The 22,666-nt window shown below is 41.8% G+C and overlaps 1 protein-coding gene across 2 annotated transcripts in view; it reads right to left on the bottom strand.

Annotated features, from left to right (window-relative positions):
- Positions 1–7,238: 7,238 nt before the first annotated feature.
- Positions 7,239–22,666, bottom strand: part of TRIM67 (tripartite motif containing 67) — a gene marked incomplete at both ends in the record, with an annotated part of 31,610 nt that continues 16,182 nt past the window's right edge. Inside the window, 5 exons of one of the 2 annotated variants that reach the window (XM_079550079.1) lie at positions 7,239–7,304; positions 8,728–8,890; positions 14,179–14,482; positions 15,647–15,785; positions 17,932–18,077. In XM_079550079.1, the coding sequence (XP_079406205.1) occupies positions 7,239–7,304; positions 8,728–8,890; positions 14,179–14,482; positions 15,647–15,785; positions 17,932–18,077 (818 nt within the window). Of the gene's footprint in view, positions 7,305–8,727; positions 8,891–14,178; positions 14,483–15,646; positions 15,786–17,931; positions 18,090–22,666 lie in introns of both variants that reach the window. The other variant, XM_079550078.1, reaches the window with a different exon arrangement.

The following is a 22,666-nucleotide window of genomic DNA, read 5'->3' as shown; positions in this document are numbered from 1 at the left end:
TTTTGGGAGTGAAACTTGGTCTAAAGGAAGCGTCTGAATTTTGCAGTCCTGGTGTCAAGTTTTAAAAGACCAGAAAAAGAGTTAGAGTTGAATGAAATTCAGTTCTTAAAATAAAAAGAAGAAAATTGGAATGCTAATTTGACAGTGAAACAAAAAACTTGGAAAAATTAAAGGCTTATTCAAGAAGCTACAGTTTCTCACACCTGCAATGTTGGTATGTATGCTTTTTTGTTATGTGGTGTTGTGTCTTTTTAACATCAAATCACTGAGGTGATTTCAGTTAGCCATACTACATACTTGCAGGATCATGTTCTCAGTAAAATATGATAGCTTTAGCCCAGTTTTGTAACTGGACACATTAACAAAAATTATAATGACTAACAAAAATTATAATGACTGCAATTTGGCTAACAACTGTTGAGAAACATTTATGCATTTACTGTTTCTCTGAACTAGAATGTGTTATTAATTAACAGAGTATGAAAGTGTGTGTTCAACCAGCAAACACTTGTTTTGGAGACATATGCTGATGCATGAAACCAGTATTGACAGAATAACTAATTCATTATAGGTAAGGGGAAGCAGGGACCATTTATTTTTGCGTCCTGTCTGCAGTCAAGTAGCAGAATGAGGGAGAAAAGGAGATATCCTTAAATGTTTCTTATCTGTGCTTTCTCATGCTTCTTTCTGTGTTTTGTCATGCCTCTAACTGTGCTAAGCTTTATTACTGTTTCCCCATATGCTGAAGCCATTGATTTTATTTATTTATTTATTTATTTTCCCCTCCCAATAGAAGTCTATGCAGTGAAGGAGCTGATGCCAAGTTGTCTCTTGCTTAAAAACACCTGATCACCATGATGGATGATGTTTTTGTGTGCTTATCTTTGCTTACTGCCAATTGTTTGGTTTGGATGGGCCTCTGTTCTTTCCCTAGCACTGCTCCCAGTGTGTCACTGTGCTTTCTTCTTTATTAACAGGCATTCATTGGGTTGCTTAGCTTAAATGCGCTTTTTTTTGGAGCCGTGCTCGGTCCCTCTCGAGGCACCTGCTTGATGATGGTTTGCAGCATCAGCAGTATATGTAATTTTAAACTGTTATGAAGTTTTACCTTTTCTGTCTTGTATTCTTAACTCATGGCCCTAAGGAACACGCGAGTCAGAGCTAATGGAGCGGTGCTGAGAGAGAGGTGTTTGAATCTGGCATACGTGTAAAGGTGAGACATGGATGGTTTATCTGAGTAAGAGGCTGGCTTTCTCTGAATTGCTCTTGGCTGTGGTAATGAAGTAGGTATCAGCAGTTTGGCACGTGTCCTGCACGAGTGCCCCATCCACACAAGACAGCTTACTCAGTAATAACGAACAGGGTACTGATGTTGGATTTGTTGGCAATGTTTTAAGAATTTATTTAGAAATTGTAAAATGGCATAAACTCATACGTCAGGTTTTTCCAAAAGAGTAATAATAATAATACACAAAGTTTTCGTCAGACCAAAAGACAAAAAGCAGTTTGTTTCCAATTCAAAAAATACAAACTTTGCTACAGATACAAAATTATAAAAAGTTTATATTTTCCTCTCGATCTGGTGACAGACACATACAGAAGAGATGTATATTTCACCAGTTCCAAATTCATATAAGCTGTGGGAGATGATGCTGAAGAAAAGAACGTCATGGTTAAAAGAAAACAGAAACAACTTCTCGTCTTTCACTTAACCAGAAGTGAACACCGTTATCTTATTCCTTTGCACGTTTTTTGGTTGCCAACATTTAAATCAGTGTTATTCATGCTTCATATAACAATCAGAAATAACAGCAGTTTTACCTCATGCATTTATTTTAATATTCATCACATAATATCTTCTCACCATGCTACCTAGAAAGGTCAGTGTTTTTATTGACAACATTTAAGGGAGGTGGTATCAGCAATCATGATGAAAGGATGCAATCCGGATCCATAAATATTTATATCTACTGATTTAAGGAAAAATAATAGAAATCTTCCAATTGGGGGGAAAAAGTGATATTCTGCTTGTATTTGCTTCCAATAACAAACAGAACAAAAGGAAGGTTGCTTGGCAGAAGGGGAACGTGGTGCTGAGTACCTATTGCAGTCAGTGCACATCTGTCTCCTGTATTGTGCAAAGCTGCAGAAGCCCCACACATTTAGTTTGTGTGGCTTGCATATGGGCTTCTGCACATAAGAAGACTGAGTGCTTCTTAACCGTGATGGGTTTGTGCTTCAAGCTGCCACTCCAGCCACCTGCATGTGCGCAGTATTCAGTACTACAGGGTAATCACCAGAAATGTTGTCAGTAAAAACTACAAGCAGCTCGCTTCAAAGAAAAAGGAGGAAAAAAAAAAAGAAAAAAAAGAAAAAAAACCCTCAAAAATGAAAAGTTACTAAGATGATCTTTGTTTGGTAATTGTGGGTGACAAGTGCCGTTTGCATTTGTGATGCATTTGTTGCAATAACCTGTTGGTTGACTTGTAACTGTAATCTCCTTTGCAAAGCTGAGCTAGCCAAGATACTTGGGTTTTTGTATTATTTTGCCTGGTTCAAAGGTTAATTGTTTCCTATGCTATTTAAGCAGAATGCTACGAAGCTGGTAAAGCCTGAGATTAGGTTTAACAACTCTATTTCCTTGTCATTCCCTTTGTGAACAGAAGATGTACTTGATGGCTGTTAGCAGGTTGCTGTGCTCTTCATCCCTTCTAACAGGGACAGGTTGTCTTATTTATGGTCCAGAATGCACCACCTCATTGGCAATCACAGACAGTGTTTTTTCATGTGGTGGTAGTGGCAGCTTAGCCTTGACCTTCTCATTCTTACCTCTTTTATAAATATTATCATGTAAGAAAGGAGAACAAAAACTGCATATCACATTTCTTTTTGCTCTAGAACAACTAGGAAAGTAGAGGACTGGGTGCTCTCTGCCATCTTTACTAATTACATTTTGAAGAAAAGAAAAATTAGATAACGGACTTCTACAGCACTATGACAGAACTCTATCACCAGCCAAGAACAAACTACAGCAATACACTTTAATGGCTTTATTTACAACACAATGGAACATTATGCATATAATAAATCACATTTGATACTTTTCCTCTTAAGTTCTCGTATATGTAACCTTGTGCTTTTTTTTTTTTTTTTTTTTTTCCATTTTAGTCCAATGTATTTCACTGTGTCTGAACTATGTAGCAAGTATGGGATATGACTGAGCTGTCTCCCTATCTTCTTTGTTTTAGAAGCCAAATTGCTTTCCAAATTAAAGATACATCAATTTCCTACTATCCTCACTGACATTTGTTTTACAGTGCACACCTTCCAACCTCAGAAGGAGTAAGGGAGTGTCACCTAGGCCTGTGCCCATATTGACATTACTTCTCTGTAAAAATATCTTTGTGGTAGTTTATTTGTGTTGATGAGGGAAACACAAGTGTAGGCAATGGTATAGCACTGCACGCCGTGGGAGTCTGACAATACCCCTGATGGCACAGTTCTTCTATTTGGTCCCACTGAACTCAATAGGGAAATTTGCAGAGGAAAGAGCTGGGACAAGGGTTCTCAAGGATGATATTTGGGTTCACATGGATAGATGAAAACTAAGCATCCATCATTGTCCTGCAGGATAGAAAGTTTGCTTACTGTACTTAGACAGATGCAGATGCTCCAAACTGACATATGCAGAAGTCAAGCTTCATTGTGCTTAGTAGAACAAGACTTTTTTAAACATTAGGTTTACAGGTACCTCACATGGACTCTGCCATGTGGGGCAAGATTCATCCCAGCTCAGAAGGCTCTATTCTCCTGTTTACAAGGATCAGCCTGTGCTCCAGGGGCAGATGCGTCCCATGAAAGGCATCTCTGTGCTTACCTAGGTGCCTGGGAAGCAGTCTGAATAGTTAGTAACACAATTTCTGCAAGGAGCATACTACTAAAGGCTGGCTCCCTTCCAAAGAAGAGATTTGGAGGAAACAAAAGCTGGCAAAAGTGATGCTGTAGATGAAGAACATGCAGACAGCTGGGCTTATAACCAAATGGGAGAGTTAACTTGCAGAGAAACAAGCTACCTCCAGCCTGAGCAGAGAGGTGAAAGTAAGTGCCACACTTCTCCCCACCCAATGCTATTCTGCAAAAGGAAAGTTTTGCTCTGGTCTATGTTTAGAGTGGTTTATGTAAAGTTCTGCTGCCACCTGGATGCTCTGCATAAGTACACATAGAGTAATGAGTTTCCTAGCAGAATTCTAACTACTTAAGCATTTACTCTGTTACACTACTACTAAAATTGATCCAGCTGAAGTCATGAGACTGTGCTTTATGGGGTTACTTGGCTTATTGCTATGGATCATGCCAAATCCAAGTCCTTGAATGTGTACACAACCAACATATAGTCAATTTTGTTTAGATTCAGACCTGGTGTTGCTAATGCAGGATACCTACTTTTAACTGTATTCCTTTTATTTGCATCTCCACTAGGTTACAAAGAGACTATAATGGCAGTTACTTATTCTATACCTCACACGTATCTGTACAGGTGTTAGAATAAAAAATGAGCTTCTCTATGCTTCTCTACAGATCTGAAGTATGTCCCCACCTACTGTCCTTGTTTGTATTAAAACACAGTAACCTGTATCACTCGCTGCATTCTCCCCAAGGTACAACACTAGGAACCAATACCAAAGCATGTATGATAACCAAAACCAAGTACTGCAAACACTTCTAAAACCCATTCTGAATTAATTTTAAATGCCTGGCGGTGGGTGAAGAGTGGAAAGACCTAAATTCATTAGAATTTCTTTCACAGAATTTGGTAGTAAAGACAGAGTTTCAGTCCCAAAGCAAACAACACCTGGTTGCTTTTAATAAGAAAAGTGAAAGTGGAGTGTCTATTAAAATTATCACAGGATGTTTCCCAATACAAAAATCTATGTGCAGCCTATGTACAGTATTCCCACACACTGCTCTGACTGGCAATACTTGAAGCCAATGCTGTGATTACAGCTCTTGTGTTCACTGAAGACAGGTTTGCAATGAGCACACTCAGGAAGAAGTCTGGGGTCCAGGAGCATTTGAGCTGAGGTAGGTTAAAGCAGACCCACTAAATTAGAAAATTGTGCATGAGTTCACATGGCATTAAATGAAACTGAAAATCAAAACTCAGTTGGTTTTTGCTATTCTTTAAGAAATGAAGATGAGTATAGCATAGTTATGTCTAAAACTTTACTAATACAATCCATGTCAGAGTGAAGAAAGTATGGTTGTACAGTTGCTTTCCCACTGAACAGCTAAGGTTATATTTTCCTGCTGTTGGTTTTGTTTCCTATTTCAGTCTTGACATTACTAGAGGTTCACAGCTGTTCTGCAAGAGAGGTGGCCATGAGATATCAGCCAGGTATGGGCACTGGTGACAGGCTGTGATTCACCTGTGAAATCGCCTGTAACTACTACAGGATGGGTTGCCTTTCCCTCTCTGCAGTGGCTGCAAAGAGGATGCTGCCAGTGAGGTGCTGGCTGCTGTGTCTCAGTGCAGCCCTCTGTGCCACCTGAGCCATGTGTCTGAGACTGAATACACACCTGCAGCTGGCTGCTCTGAGAGAGGCCTGAGCTGACGATCCTGTGTCCATAGCATAATGTGAGGCAGTAAGCTGCATTGGTATTAGAACACACTTTCTCAGGCTTCATACCTGCTTGGCTGAGAACAATATGCATGTGCGTATATGTATGCTTGGGTAGGAAAATCTGTACAAGAAGCATTAAACAGAGGGTTTAGTACATCACTAGGATGTAAGAGTTGGTGCTTTTCATGTCTGATATCACCACTCTTACGTAGGATTGAAATAACAAAGCCCAGAATGTCATGGACACACACAGTCTGCTGCATCTTGTTCTTATGCATCACCTCTATACACACAGTTGCATATGTTAACTTGTTTCAGAAGAAAAGATACACACACAAATCAATGTGTTTTTGGACACCAGCATGCAGGTGAAAGATCTGTTCTGTGCTGGGAACTTCCATGGTGGTCAGATTCATGTTGTCATGGACAGGACCTGACATGGCCTCTTGCTTTCATGGGAGATGCAAGATACATCCAAGTCTTGAAAGGATTTATGTCCTATTCCAGAAAAATTCTTAAAAATTGATTTAGCATTAATCTCATAAATCTCTCCTGTTTAAATGCTTCATGGAGACCAAGACATTAGTTACACGATCCTAATCTAATAGAAAATTAAGGCTTTTGATCTCAAAGCTACATTGGAACTACAGCTGTGTAGGACTTACTGGGATCAAGGCTGGAAAGCAGCATTTCTCTATGTGGGATACTTTGCACGTACCATATTTAAATAAAACTCTTATTAGTTAAATTAAAAAAGATTCCCCTTGCTTCATTTTTCAAGTGATGTGCTGATAATCATCAATGGATTTTCTCTATGAGTAGTCCACACAGTCACAGTTAAGTAAGATACATGAAAATGTATCAGAAATATTTTCCTCTCCACTTTTCATATCTGAATTCTGCACATACCATGCTGTAAGCTCAAATAAGCACAACTATTACACAACAGCATCTGGAAACTGTTCCTGTTCTTGTTGAAGATAAGTGCAAGTTCTGCCACTGAACTTGAGGGGAATGTAGTGCAGAGCTTATGGCGATTTGGAGCCAGAAGGAATAGTTAAGTGTTATTTGAGCCCCTGGATGTAACATATAACAGAATCTTGCCTGTGAATTCTTTAACTGAGCACACAGCTTCCACTTCAGCTGCCAGAACACATGCTGTCTTCAATTAAGGACTGCAGGTGGCAAAGGAATCTCGTTCACCAACTGGTAAATTGTTCCAACAGCCATTGTTCCCCAGTCCTAGTCTTGCCTGTGTTTTCCAGCATGCACAATATCTTTTGAGCACAAATCCCAGCCACAAGAGAGAAAATAAACTCATTTAACTTCTCACCTTATAAATATATACATGTGTATGCGTGTGTGAGCACATGAGTGCAGTGCAGATATGTTCAGGTACCCATCTGTAATCCAGTGCCAGTTCTGTGGGTATGCTTGCTATGGCTTGTTAAACTAAAGATGGAGTGGGCTAGTTGTAACCAGCAGAGTGCTCAGTGAGCAATGGTGTAGAACATTCCACATTAGGGAAGAGAGTGCTTTTTTACTGACTTACTGAAATGTGCCAAATCACACTGAGACAGCTTACAGAATCCAGCACAGGGTCAGGCAGGAGTGTCATTAGTTGCTGGGCAACTTTGGCTGCTTTACACATTGGGGAACCTCCAGTCCTGTGTGCAGTGTCACCTACATAAAAAAGAAATAACACCGACTATCAAACTGGAACATTTCCAGCAGAAAGCATTTGTGAAGGCCCGGAGTAAGCAAATGACAAGAGTGGGGCTGTGGAGCTTCTGATCCAAGATGAAGTAGTTAACTATATTTATGGGATGATATTGAGCCCCTAAAATTACCAGGAACCCGTCTGTGCTGAGCACCTTGGGGCTTAGAAGCCAAGTGCCAACAGTTCTTCCTAAATTAAGCCACTATTTCTAGAACTCCAACAGTGCTCCCAACCCCAAAGTGGTCAGAGTTTTTGTGTGAGGGACTCTAGAGTAGTTCAGGAAAACAATGACACTGTTGAAACAATGTACTGAATATATAAAAAATCCTTTCTTCCTTGTTCTGGCAGGGCAGAGCACAGTTCCTTCTACAACATGACAATATTTCTACAAGTTCAGAGTACCCACACAGACATTTCAGAGCACCATTCAACAGCAAGTCAAATTCATAGCTTCCCCCTCACACCTCGTTGGCCATGCCTTGCTTTTTGGTCGTAGAAAGAACTTTTGCCAGCTGCTTACAAGATGTAGGTATTATAGGCAAGCTGCAATTGAAAGCCATTATTGAAAATAGCAGGGAAGTGCCTGTGTCTTCTACTTTTGTGCATCAAATACAATAAAACTATGAAACTTTCCTAAAAGATTTAGATGCCACCGTCCTCAGGCTTCTGGCTCTTTCCACAGGTAAAGGCTCTGGCTCTCCATAGAGCAATAAATGTTGGAAAAGACCATTAAGATCATCCACTCCAACTGTCAGCCCACCCCCTCCATACCCACTAACCATATCCCTCAATGCTACACCTCTTGTTGCATTACCTCCTGTTTCAGCCATATGATGTGGTTTTGAAGTTAAAGAAGCATAATATTTGAAGTGTTTCTCCAAGAGGAGATCCTCTTGAAAACAGAGCAGTCTCTGAACTTCACCAGTGATGTGCTGACTGAGCCTTCTCTGCTGGACTAATCCCCTGACCTATGCTGACTTTGCTCAACTAACTGCTATGCTGCTGGATTTCTGTCTGTTGCCAATGCTAATTATCTCTCAACGTAAGATCTAAGAGGAATTCACATCCTTGTGTTGTTTTTGTCAAACTGGCAGAGGAAGCCTTAGCACTGCTGCTTTCTAAGTGGAGCATTGCAGCAGAATGATGAAGGCATGCAGGCACGTTGACTTGTTTTTATAACACTACCCTTTGCATCTGTGAGGCAAGACAGAAGGCTGAAATCAGTTTTCAAGAAAGCATTAGTAGCCTGGATGTCTGACAAAGAAAGAGCCAATATCCACACTGACTACCTGCCTATGATGCTATCAGTCACAGCAGAAATGGCCAGGGGCACATGGCCCCCTTTACCTGAACAGACTAGGTTGCATTGAACTATAGAAGACTTACCTGAACGTTTCTGTTGAGGCTTAGTGCAGGCATGAAGACACCCTCTATGTTTTCAAAAGCTGGAGGCCCTTGTTGCTGCCCATTTATGTAGAAAGTCAGGCTGTGCTTATTTAGATCCAGGAGGACACCAACAGTGGCACCTTTGGAAACTCCTCCTTCTGTCCTGAAGTACAAATGCACACAAAGAGGTTTAATGTAGACAGAGTGCTGCACCACTGCTGTTCTCTCTAAGACATGCAGTCTCAAAAAACAAGGGAAGAATGGAGCAGCACAGCACAATGCTTATCCCCACTGCACTTTGACTGTGACCATGCCACACCTTTACCCAAAAGAGATGTTCATCAGAGCTTAAAAGGGGTGTCATAAAGAGAAATGAGGTCCATCTCACCTCCAGCTGTAAGCTAAGAGATGATAACGGTGTCCAAATCCCCTAGGCTGACAAGAAATGGGCAGGTGAGTAGATCAGTCCATTGCTCAGTGTGCAAGGCAGGACTTCTGGAGGCAGAGCTCCTGAGAGTGCCCCTGCTGTAGAATACTGTTGCACAGCAGAAAATGTAAAAGCAGAATGCTTGTGTCCTTGGAACTCATTTGAATCACTCTACCTGCTGGCAGCTAGAAGCTCATCTTGGCAGTCTCTTAAGGGGACCTGATTTTCCAGGGTCTGGGGAGCCCACATAGGTCCATAGGCACTGGTTTTGGGGAGGAAGGGAAGGTAGGGCAGATTAGGGACAAGCACAGGTCCATGACCAAGCTCCTTCAAGAGCTGGGGCACAGCTATTAACATTGGTGCTAATTGGCTGTGTCAGGAGCAGCTGCTGAGAGCTACCATGGTGTCAGAGCTTGCCAGGGCAGACCCAGCCATTACATGCATGAACGATTTGACACTAACGCACTTTGATTCAGGGGTTAGTCAAATCCAATAGTGTTTTAAAGAGCGTTGAGCAAGAAATCTGCTACATATGCAGATTGGCCACAGGCACCACTGCTTCACTAATGTCACAGGGGCTATGCGATGGATTTACAGCCTGACACAATTTGTTCAGGCTAAATCAGATTTCAAATCATTTGCATCAGGAAAGGAAGTGACTGTCTTTTCTATCACAAGCTGCCCTGGGCACACGAAATTCACAAGATAAATGCAGTTTTAACAAAAGATTTATCGTAAGAGTTGGCATATATATAAAAAAAAATTAAATACAACTAGAAACATGGTGCAGGGTAAGACATTTTCATCGTGTCCACTAGGTGTCATAAACGGGTTTCCTTCAAACTAAAATGTGGCACATGATATTTCCTTTAAAGGTAACAGGAGCTTTATCCATGACAGTGATGGCAATAGTGTGCTGACATCTCCATTTAAAGCTCTTCACACAATAACAAAACAGTTGAGAATCACCAGTTAAGTTTTCAGATATGTAAGATGTATAACTATGCAGTTCTGAGCTCCCTTAAATTTATTCCTGGTACTATAAGCATTAATACGCTTGTCTTTGTGCTCCTTTCCACAACTGTAAACATACTATTTTCCAACAAAAGTTAGGACATTTGCCCATCCTCAGTATCTAGGATGTTTGTACTGAATGCACTCAACCATAAAATTCACAATGGTTCTGTGGGAGGTGGCAGCACCACAACTCAGAACTACCTACAAGTGGGTTACATTATTTTTTTCTCCAGTGGGGAACAGCTCTGATTGTAGTGCACCACGTTTTATATCACACAGTGTTTTAAACCAGATTTTATGACATCTTTCTAAATGGCATCGATTCTCTTGGGGAAACAGCTTTGCCTTTTTGAGATGACGATGCTCTTTCCAATATAATAAACTAATTTGCTTCTAGTGGGCTAATTAGCCGTGTGCTACACAGTGACATTGAGTGACTTCTCTGCAGTCCACAGGGAATGCCGTGCTGGAGAGGAGCTGCTGCTGGCAGGGCACACGGCCCAGCCTGTGTCAGCACCTCCAAGAGCTGAGTCCTTTCTGCAATGCCTTTTTAAACTGATAATGGTCATTGTGCTATAGGCTCCTGACAGCCTGCAGGCTGTGTAAAGGGAAAGCACAGCCACCTGCTACAGTGCTTCTTCAATGACGATCCATTTTTGAAGACACGCACCACTCTTTCGTTATTCCAAGTAAATCCCAGTTCTCACACAGCTTTTCACACAGTCCGACAAACATTCATCTCTGTGCACAAGGCTCAGTGCTGACTCTGACACTGTGTGGAAGGCTGGAAGGTCTGAGTACAGATACACCAATTTGGCTGCCCTGAAAAGTGCAACTGACTGTTGCAGTGGAGTCTCACTTTCCCAGGATGGTTTCAGCAGCATTTTGGGCAGTTTGCAAAGCTGGACTGAAATGGTTTGGGGAATTAAGAAGAGCAGTAAGTTTCACTATCACTGAAAAATCAATCTTAATATATAAGCACTGTTTAATATGCTGAAGAATTAGTTTAACTCTGCACTAGCAGCATTTATATAGTGAGCTTTGCAGGAACTTTGCTGCATCTACTGTCAAGAACAGTCTTTTTCAGCCAATTGTAACATTTTCGTTTGATGAGAACTTGGCCTTGAGATCTCCACGATTAGTAAGAAGACTCTCTTCATGCAGGGAGCTTAAAGATTAGCTCTAGATTTTGACTTTCCATGTCTTCCAGCATAAAATATAAAACATTCCAGTGTGATTTCAATCACTTTCTTCATGCAGCAATGCAGTGGCTGGACTATTGCCTACAGCACAGGGTACTCCTGCTTTTGGGAACATTATGAGGAACAAGTACTGCCATGAGTGCCTCTGAGCAATGGGCACAGGTCTCTGGTGTGAGCTGGTTACTTCCAGGAACAACAAGGCTTAAAGGTGCCTCACAGGGCTACGTCCCTGAGCTGTCTTCTAAACTGGTGTTTGCTCAACCTATTTTCAAAGGTCTCTCTGGTTTTGATAGCATTAGATTCATCTGTTCATGCCTTTTTTTCTAGCACTGCTGAAGACAGGCCCAGCCTGTCAGTTTTTAGGGATGTAGACAGGTCTCATGGTGCATATTGTGAGTGAAAAGAACAGGAAAGTGCTCTAAACCTGGCAGGCCCCATGCCTAGGTCTTTCAAGCTCCACCTCAGTTTATCCCTGAAGCCATTCATTAATTTATCACTCTAATTTAACTTTGAGCAGATTTGAATGCATGACATGATTACTAAGATAAAGTCTCCAATACAGGAGCATCTGAGAGGCTAGAAGTTGGCAAGAAATTTTCTTTGAACTGTGACAGTGTGTTCTCATGCCCTTGTCTCCAGTGGGAAAATGACGAGGCAGCAACAACTGTTTTCACAAGACTACCACAGCTAACGAGTTAAAAAACTGACCTACTTGACTGCCACAGTTAAAAATATAATGCTTAGACCTAATTTCATTGAAGCGCATGTGATTCCATGAGACTACATGCCCTTTGTCAGTGTATTTCACTTGAAAGAATATTTCATTGGTCTGCCCATTCCTTGGATATGCCTGCAAAATCTTTGGGTTTTCCCCAGTAAAAACAGGGAAGCTGTTGTCAACAGAAAGTACTCTGCTCTCCTGTTTAAGCAGGATGATTGGAAATTCAAAGTATTTCCACTGTTTGTGCTTCTCAGAAGGAAAGCTTTTGCTTGGCTCATGTGTTGCTTGTGGGAAGGAGCACATCTGTGACCAAACCAAAAAAATAGGTTTCTGGGACAGCAGCACACACAGTGTTTGCCAGCTTTTTTCCAGAAAGCATAAGCTGTTTCATAGAGCATTAAAATTAACACAGCTTAACATTACTTCCACCCTAAATCAAATCAAATCAAGATATTAAAGGAACAGAGAAGCTTTGGACACATTCGTTATTCTGATGTTATTTTACTCTACGTTTGCTCAGGACATGGTTTCCATATTTACTTAGGACATTATCTAAGGCCTTTGGGGCCAATGAAAATATTCACCTTTACTTCAGATAGCTTTGGGTCCAGCTACAAGGTTCTTCCAACTTCTTCAAACAGAAACCAAACTACTTCAAACAGAAATTACTCTCTTACTCACTTAAAATACAAGTATGTTTTAGAGTATGAATGACTATTCAACAGGAGACATTACAAGCAGCTTTAGGATGCCATGAATACTGGCATGAACTTCTCTCTCTAAGAAGATAACACAAGCATTTGAGCATTTTAAAAAACACTGCAGACTTCCCTTTTAATTATGTGATATAACAGAAACAACGTCTGAGCTCATGAGTATGGAAAACTTGCAGAGACAGTCAGTGGAAAACTAAACCAAAACTGATTCCCAGTCTGCCAAAGACCTGCTGTATATCCCCGGTCAGTCACTTTGTACATCCATTTCCCATCATGGTAAAGTAGGTACACAAAAACACTGTTCCCAAAATACACACAGGATTTAGGATCCTGAATCTCAGCCTTTAGCTGAGATCTTCTCAAGGGCCTCAGTCCCTGTAACACACAGCTGGCCTTCAACTAGGGCCTGACCCTCCCTCTGGGCACAGAGTGAGCAGTGCATTCTTGCACTGGTGGTACCCCAGGGGCCCTCATGTGAAGCTGATTGTATCTCCTCTACATGGGGCAGCATCCCATCAAGGAAAACAATCAGCACTTCGCAGAGTTAGCTACTGCAAGTTCTAAGAGCCATGCCGCCATGTCAGCACAACACTAAATCCATGCTAATGTGCAATGTCCCTGAGGGATTCAGCCCTGGAACCACCTTCAGCTAGATCTATCCCCACCATTCTGCTGTATGGAGCATGCAGATCCTCTCTTTTAGTCAGGAGAGAAAATGGGGTTTGGTAACTATGGTTTGGGGGTATCCCCAAATCTTCCTTTGTTGTCATGGTTGTCATGGTTGAGACATCTTCCAAAGGTTTTGAACACAATGACTCAGTCGAGGGAGGCAGACACTTTGCCCTCGCAGCCCTAGTGTCCACATCACACTCAGTCGTGGCCTACAGCACAGCACTTAGTCAGCTTTCAGGACTCACAAACACCTACATTTTGGCCAAGCAATCACCAGTGAGTTTGCCTAATGACCCTGTAGCCAAAGGTCTTCCTAAAGAACAGAATGGATCGCATTTCTCCCTGTGTTCTTCCAGCAGTGAAATAAATCCTGCATCTATGACTGCATGGCACTCCTATCTGTTGACACTGAGGGTGAGACATGCGACTGTGGGCTTAAACAAAGCAGGGGAGATTCAGTTCAGATCTCAGGAAAAACATGCTAAGAGAGGATAACGTACACAGATACAGATTGCTAGGGGAGAAGATGCCATTGCCATCATTGGTGATTTGTAAGAACAAGTGATGCAGACTTCTGTTAGGAATAAAATAACTCTATTTGGCAAGGAGATGGACTACAGCTTACTGAGATCCCTTCTTCTGATGACAAGCAACAAAAGCAATCAGTAAGGAGAGAAACATGCAGACAGTGCTTACCGGTTGGTGTGAGAATTGCAGTGCATGAACCAGCTGCGGTTGTTGTCAACGTACATAGCCCACGCCTTGTCATCCTTGCCTAGCATCATGTCCTTGACAACATTAATCCTGGCAATGCCAAAGGCTGGATCAGGATGGTTGTCATACCGATCCACGTGCAGTTCCCAGTAATGCACGCCCTTGGAGAAGGCGGCCGTGCCAAGGACAACGCGGTCATCGTAACTGCTGCAGGTGGCGGTCTGGTTGTCGTTCGACAGCACAATGTCCCTGTGAGCTGAGGAGGGGTCGAAAGTGAACCATGCCACTGTGTGAGGGAAAAGGAGAGGCAAGATTACAGCAGAATGGGCTGCCACTACCCATCAGCCACTTTATTTCCACTAGGAAAATGAGACTGAGACTTCCTAAAGATCCCATGGCACTCTTGAATAACAAGGAGTTCTTCCTTGTTAAAAAAGGCAGTTACACAAGATTGCTCTGCACTGTGACCCAGCTCAGACTGCCCTTTGGTGAATGAGAGAGAAAGGAAAGAATGCTTCATGCAATCTGCATAGCCCAGTAATAACTGAAAGGTGCCTTTCAGTCCATTTGTCTTGAAGGTGCTATGAAGTGTAAATTACTCATGTGTCTTATGTCATCTGTGCCTGCATATCAGAGTGTAGGTTTTTAAGGAGAGTGACTTTCTGTTCTCACACAGTAAGAAGAAAGTCATTGAAGAAACAAAGGCTTCTCTATATAATGTAAAAGCCATTCGCAGATGTGAACTGGTTCAGGATTGCCTCTAATGGAAAAGGAGGACCAACGTGTCCACAGTGGTTAGGACAAATTTCATCAGTTTATCAAAGGGGGGAAAAAGAAATCCAACCAGAAAAAGCACTTAAAGTATAAAAGTTTTATACTGGCCTATTTTGGCAACAGCATAAAAGTGCATGTAAGGACAGCACGTACTTCCCAATTCATTACAGTATCATTACTGAAGATGAACTTCTGTAATGCCCGCATGGATGTCAACTATAATTATAGAGGAACAAGCATGAATTCCCATCTCTGTCTTATCAAACCTTGCTGTGAAATTGAAGCAGTAAGTGAGGAAAAAAATGAATTCCAAAAATTCATGGAGAAGTGGAGGCGGAGTGGCATATAAATATCCAGTGCCTAATGGCTTCCATATGCTAAAACAAATAAAAAACTTAATTAGACCCCAAAAGTAAAATTGCACTTATTTGAAACCTGAAGGGTTACCAACAATGGAAAATCCCCTAAGGTTTAAAGAAACGGGCTACTTGACTATTATCATTACTGGATTTAGGTCTAGGTTATTCCCCCAGAAATGGCAGGCTCAGTGCAGCCCAAGTGCACCACAGAAGCCATCAGAATACATCAGAATACACCCACAGCTGTTTGTGGTATTGGCACTGACACTTGACAACATCAGTCATTCGCATGTGGTTGGATTCAACATCAAACTCACCATCTGATGTCTGTAAAATAACTGTCTTGCTGTATGGACCAACTCCAGATGAGTTAAAAGCTTTGACTCTTGCATTATAGGTGCTGTTGAAATGAAGGCCATCGATAGTGCAGAGAGTCTCCTTGCCAACATATACTTCCTAAACACACACAAACACAAAAAAACAAACCAAAACAAAAAACACAACTGTTCTTTTCTGCCTCATAATCACATTAAGATTTGTAAACATAAATCACAAGTAAATAGCTTATGATGGCTCCAGAGAATGTAGAGTGCATGCTGTTATAACATGAACAGCTACAGAAGTGAAGACAAGAGGTAAGGTCAGCAGTGGAGACACTAAGGTGAAGGTAAAGCTGAGAAGGTACAGCACCTAAAGGGAAGATAAAGATATATATATTTTTTTAATCCTATTTTCCCATAACTTTTACTCCAAAACATTTACTCCAAAACTGTTTTGGAGAGTAGTCCCAGAACCTTAACCACCATCGCCCTTCTTAATATTTATATAGGACTATAAAAACAGGGAAAGGAGGAATTAAAAAAAAGAAAAAAGTAAGTACAGTTTCATTCTGTTGGAAAGGCTTCCTCATGCCTGCATTAATATATGATTCTGAAACCTGCTAAGACAGGGCCAGAAGAAGCCAGCCTTCTAAAGGTTAGGACCACATGCATCACCTGATGAAACAGAAATTAGACAGCAGAGATGCAGTAAGAGTCTGCAAGGATTTGTTAAAGAGCAAGCACTGGTGTAATGTGAAATATTTCAGGAGGAGGAAATGCTAGGCAAAATAATGAACAGGATCAGCCAGATGATAGTTTGTGATGAACTGTCTAGAAGTAGCCTAGAAACCTCACATTTATTGGAAAATCGAACAAAGTAATAGAATATGAGAGAAAAGGAAACAATTGTGTTTAGGCAGCAGGCTGAAAGTATTCACAAGTACTTATTTAGATGTGAATAATACTAGAAATGTTTTATCTGTGAAGCTGGAATGTGCCACACATCACCCCTAACACCTCTTTCATTACGCCACTCTTACCTACTGACTGTGTCAGCAGCTCTTGAACAAAGGAACCTTTTCACATCTCCAGTGGAAGAGACCAGCCTCTTCAAACACATGCCAAATGGTTCTTGGACCAAGGAATCAAGAAATTCCAGAAAGACTGCGTAGTTCTCAAAATGCAGTACCAACACTGCTGCTTTTTCTAATGAGGAGCATCCAAATGAGGTGTCTCTGCTGGCTGTGGATGTAGCAGTCTGGCACAGGAAGGCAACTGAGGGAGGTCAGGCAGGCCAGTTCCAGGCCACTTTCACCTCTAGTAACCTTCAGGGTTCCAGTGGGAAGTCAGTTTACAGCTCCTGGACAAATCACATCCCATGTTTTGGCATGATTTCCCATTTGTGAAGAGAGCAGATGTGCTCTGCAGTAATGATTTCAAGGCACTAGCCTCTAGGGATGGCATTGGTTTAGCATGGTCTTGAAGTAACAGAAGCATGAACAGCAGCAGCAAGCCACAGCACTGCAGACCACTGCTTCCAGCAGGACATGGCTGGCAGAAAGCTGTTTGAATTATTTCTGTGGTTTGTTTTTTGGGATGTAGAGGGAGAGGATGGGAGACTGAAAGTATTCAGCACCCTCAGGCATAAGCAAGCAGTCATGGAATCACACTGGAGTTCTGGGAGAATGGCACTTGGGGTGACCTCCCACACTTACCAATGCCTCTGCAGCATACCTGAGGAACACTTCCCCCAGCCTTGTCTCCCTTCCAGAAAATATATTTAGCAAACCTGTATTTTTTACACAGGAAGCCAATTTAACTCAGAAAAATAGGAAAAACTGAGTTGCAGTTCCAGACCAAGAATCTCATCTGTCAGAAGAGGCCACTATGGACAGGCAAGAGGAAGGACTTCAAAAAAATCTTTGATATGTGGCGTGAGCCACTTTCAGATCTTACAGGCTGGTACGGGATTTTCTGTAGGGGCGTTCTCCAGGAGGGGCATACAGTAGATATGGCAGTGACTTGAAATTCTATCTTTCAAATCCACAAGGCCTCTTTGCCAGTACCCAGGAAAAGTTTCAACCAAGCTTCCTATCACAGCCGGGACTTCTAACGAGCAGAAATCACAACCAAGGCTTTCTACATCTATTTGACGGAAGCAGGGATGCTTTGATAAATTGTACCTTCCCTGGCTCCTCTCACCCTCCTCTCAGACACAAATCTATTTCCTGAGGAAACTTATATACAAAGAAATACAAATACATGCTGAATTAAATTCTCACTCGAAATTGGCCACCATCTCCATCGTCAAGTTCCAGGATATAACCCTCCACTGGGTTGTGGCTCAAAGGTGGCATCCTCCAGGCCAATGTCACACTGTTGTTTCTGGTGCAACACTTCTCCAGTTGCAGTAGTGGGACGGGTGGCACTGTAACAGGAACTGGGTACAGATTAGTGTAGCTCTGTCCTAGCTCCTCGGTCTGTGCCGGGAGGAGGACCACAATCACTCACTTCTTTACCTTCATGGGAGTTAATGTTATTATAGAATGATTTGGGTTGGAAGGGATCTTTGATCTAGTCCGACCCTTGAAGAGAGCCCTTGAAACAAAACCCAGTAAAAAAATAAATAACAAAATGTCATTATTTAGCTAGACAAACCATTTGGTTGAAATACGTAAATCAAAACATATTTGGAAATAATTCCAGTTGCAATGTTTATCTAACTCTCTGAGTTCAGCTGGCAAAAGGAACATCTGTATCACAGGAGACTGCTTGTAGCTCTGTCCTTTCAGAAATTACAGCTGCAATGTTACCTACAGAGATGTTTTTTTACTGACTGGCACAGGAAAAGCACCAAGGGACTGTGGAGAAGCATTTCAAAATAAAAGTAAACAGAATATAACATTCAGCCGTGCCCCTGTGAGGAATGAGGCCTCCACCACACTTTCCCTACTATGCACACCTAAACCCTCCCTGTTCATGCCTTGCTGGAAATTATAATGAGAAATTTCCATCTCTTAGAGAGATTTGGCACATGTCTTGTGCACGATTGAAATCACACAGGATAAGTGGGATAAACGTGACGTACAAACCCTGTCTGTTCTTCTGCCCAAGGCTGAATTTCAGTGCTAAGATCATTTCTTCAGAGCTGCATGACGTCTCGCACGAAGCTGAGTGCTCTGAGCATTCACTGACTGAGCTCTTATCTATGTCAATTTGCTCTTCTTTTATATACTCCACTTGGAGCCTCTAGTTTATTTTCCTCCTCTGCCTGCATAGAGCTAAGCCCTTGAGCAGTTCCTTTCGTCCCATTTAACCCTTGAGTGTAAAAAAAAGGTTTGCTCACTCTTCATGTAACAAACATTGTGGAAAAATAGGGAAAATGCCCCTTATTGCGTCAAGGGTCTAATGCTTCACCCCCACATTGGAATTGGGGCAAAAAATCAACTTTCCACTAGTGATAAATAATACAGAAGTTACCCTCTGGCATTACCCATCACTGCAGAGAACCCAGGAGGTTGGTAGCCCAACAGAATGAGCATGGTGTGTTACAAAGGAGCTCTATAAACCAGCTCTTGAAGAATTTTCTGCAAAAAGAGAAGGAAAAAAAAAAAGGCAAAAAAGACCCCCATCTTGTTGCTTTTTCTTGGTCTTCAAGAATGATTCAAAGGGTATAATAAATAAACATCTACTTGTTTTTTACACATGAAAAGTTCAGATTTTTCTCTGGAAGGCACTATGAGGTAACAGAAATGTGGCATTGTGGAAGCAAAAAATGGAGGGCAATGAATTCAGAGATAAAGGCAATTTTAAATGGTTAGCTAGATGGCTAACTCTCAAGAGACACTGACTGGGTCCCTCCAACTTCCAAATCTTCCTCTAGCAGAACTAAATGAAAAAATCATTCTTGAAGCTTGTAAAGTACAAAACCACCAAAATTTCTGAGCTGTACAGCCACTCAGGGGCCCAAGGGTAAAAAAATCCCACAGAGCAGGTGTTCAGCTTTGCTGGATTAGACTTGCCATGCTTGCCCTCCTGTCTCCCTCCTGCTGCAGCCGGACACAGATGGGCAGAGGTTTACCCTGACCTCAGACTTCCTCAGGGAGGAAAGAGGGTGAACACTTGTGAAAGTCATAGAAAGTATGGAAGGTGTTGAATAACTGGGACGCTGGGATACACTTCAGAGTAAAAAGCCATGGGATGGCACAAAGACAAGACAAATATAGGTTAACTACCAGAAAAGAAGTTGTTTCAGATGTTAAATAACAGAGCTGTCCCATTTATTGCTCAACTTAAAAGTCCCCTAGAGAGTTTTTGAAGGAAAAGATTAAAAATATAAAGGGAGAAATGATACTACTTTGGCACAGCAAGACCTGTTAATGAGCTTGAATAACATGCTATTTTGAAAGTGCTTCACAGAGGTCATGCTTAGCTAAAAAATGTGCCTTGTGTCAACCCAAAACACATTGCTTTGTGAAGTTGATCTCGCTTCATAATAGAATAGGGCTGTTCTAACACTTCATTATTTGTCATCTTGACAAAGCAAGTAGTGCAATGATACCCTCTGCCTTCCCACACTGAGTTTTAAGAACATGAATGCAGTGGGAGAGTGAGACCCTTCGAATACCCTGAGTTGTAGCAAGAGCACTAAAAACAGTGTCATCAAGAGAGAAGGAAAGACCAGAGGCAAAGACCTGTTTGTGATGCAGAATAAGCAGAGCCAGAGATAAAACCTAGTATGAAGCATTACTGTTTTATTATCAGAGCTGTGCAACTAGTGGCTGGAGAAGCAGAGAGAAGCTGAAGATGTCTCTGAGGAGTTGTCAGGGACTGTTATGTGGAAGAGGGAAGGAGCCATTCCTGACAATGAGTATACAACTGACTGCTCGGAGGTGGCGCAGATAAGCAAAGGGTAGTAATGTTCTTTCCTATGTTATACCTAGTCTCCCTTTTACAACAAATCAAGATTGCATGGCCATTCCAGCTGTTTGAACAAAGCAAATGAGGAACATATATTATTTGCCTTTGTTTATAGCTTGAACTGAGAAAATGCCTGGTACACAATGTGCCACTCATTGAAGAAAGAGGAATTACGTGCCAAGGCACTGAGAAAAAGCAAGAAAGAGAAAAACACTCAGACAGAGGAAGAAGATCTCAGAAAGATCAGCAAACCAGCAAATAGTAGAGCCATTCATGTGCCTCAGCAGGTCAGCCAGCCTGGGGACTGTGGTACTCTTACCAAAGCACTCAGTGAAACATTTTGGTCAATCTGATTGTTTGAGCATCACTTCTGCATCTATCACATTTCTGGCCCCTGCACATCTAATCTGGTACTGAATTGCTTTTGTTTTTTGTAAAAAGAAAAAAACAAAACACTCCCTGATCTTTATTTGCTGAGATTGGCTTTAGATGTGGGCTTACAGCGTCCACCAGTAAGGTATATCAACAAGTCATCAGAGCAAATCTAATGTGATTTGTTCTCATTTTCATTCTTCTTTGTTCAACACAGTGAATCAATGTTTACTTACAAGCAAGCTTTCATTCTAAATGATCCATGCAAGTGCACTGAGGTTGAATGAGGCCAGAGTTTGAAAAAAAATTTAGAAATTCAGTCATGCACTAAGCATCAATAACAGTATTACTGACCTTGGTTCACAAAGCATTTGTCATGAAACATCCTGCAGCTGGGAAAGCTGCACTGACCTTGTTCTATTCGGCTCTCCCCAAAATCCCTTTACAGATGTTCTCTGATGTCTGTAGTGCATCTACTCTTGACAGATCAATCTGTACAGCAAGTTTATAACACTCCCCACTTCCCACACTCACCACCAAGTGTTTGGCAAAGAGTGATGACATGTGGGTGTGCTAAGATTGGAGTAGGTAAGATTGGAGAAGGAGGAGCAGAAGTGAAGAGACAGATCTTTTTGTGCGTGAAGCTGGAGGCTCAGAAGTCCCAGTGATTTTGCTGCAGCACCCTGCAACACCAGCTCTTCTCACTGCAAAGTGATTCTCCTAGTGGAGAATCCCCCCCTATTCCAATGCTCCCTTTGTATTATCTGTATTTTGAGATGCAAGACCACTAATGCATAAGAAGATAACACAACATTGGTTGATGTCCATAGAGGTAAATATGTCCAAAAGGATGCCAATGGATGTAAATTTCAGAAACAAAAATGCCAACACATCAGACTGAGTAATTCAAATAGATTTCTAGTCATAAGCTGGAAAATATAAATACATCCGTATGTACTAAATTGTCCTTGGTACCTATGGATGTTGGCTCTGGACTAGTCAGTGGCTTGTACTGCTCAGGGACATGGAGGTGCAAAAGGAAATAACACAGTCCCTTATGCCTCTGCAGCAGTGGTAAAGGAAAAACAACACAAAGATGTGAGAGATGACAGCAACCTTTGTGGTGTGTCATCCAGAGGCACCTAGAGAGGCTCAAGCAGTGGGCTTAGGTGGTTCAACAAATCCAAGCATAAGGCCTTGGGTGATGGCAACCACCACTACCAGTACAAGCTGGGGAACAGAAGGATAGAACATAGCCCTGCCAAAAAAGGATGTGAAAGTACTGGTGGATGGCAAACTGGACATGATCCAGGAATGTGCCCTCGTAGCTCAGAAAGCCAACCATATCTCCTGGGCTGTATCAAAAGAAGTGTGGCCAGTAGGGTAAGGGAGATCTTGCCACTCTACTGTGCACTGGTGAGACCTCATCTGGAATACTGCATCCAGATGTGGAGTCCTCAATACAGGAGAGACGTGAACCTGATGGAGTGCCTTCAGAGCAAGGCCACAAAAATGATCCAAGAAATGGAACACCTCTTCTACTAGAACAGGGTGAGAAAGCTGCAGCTGTTCAACCTGGAGAAAAGAAAGTTCTAGGGAAACATCATAGCAGATTTTCAGTATCTAAAGAGGAGATGATAAAGAAGAAGGGGACAGAGTCTTTAGTAGTGTCTGTTGTGATAGGACTAGGGGAAATGGTTTTAAACTAAAAGAGGAGAGATTTAG

This window comes from Tetrao urogallus (assembly GCF_951394365.1).
Source record: "Tetrao urogallus genome assembly, chromosome: 2".
NCBI classification, from domain to species: Eukaryota; Metazoa; Chordata; class Aves; order Galliformes; family Phasianidae; genus Tetrao; species Tetrao urogallus.
The sequence above is the reverse complement of the archived record's forward strand: the minus strand, read 5'-3'. Positions and strand labels throughout refer to the sequence as shown.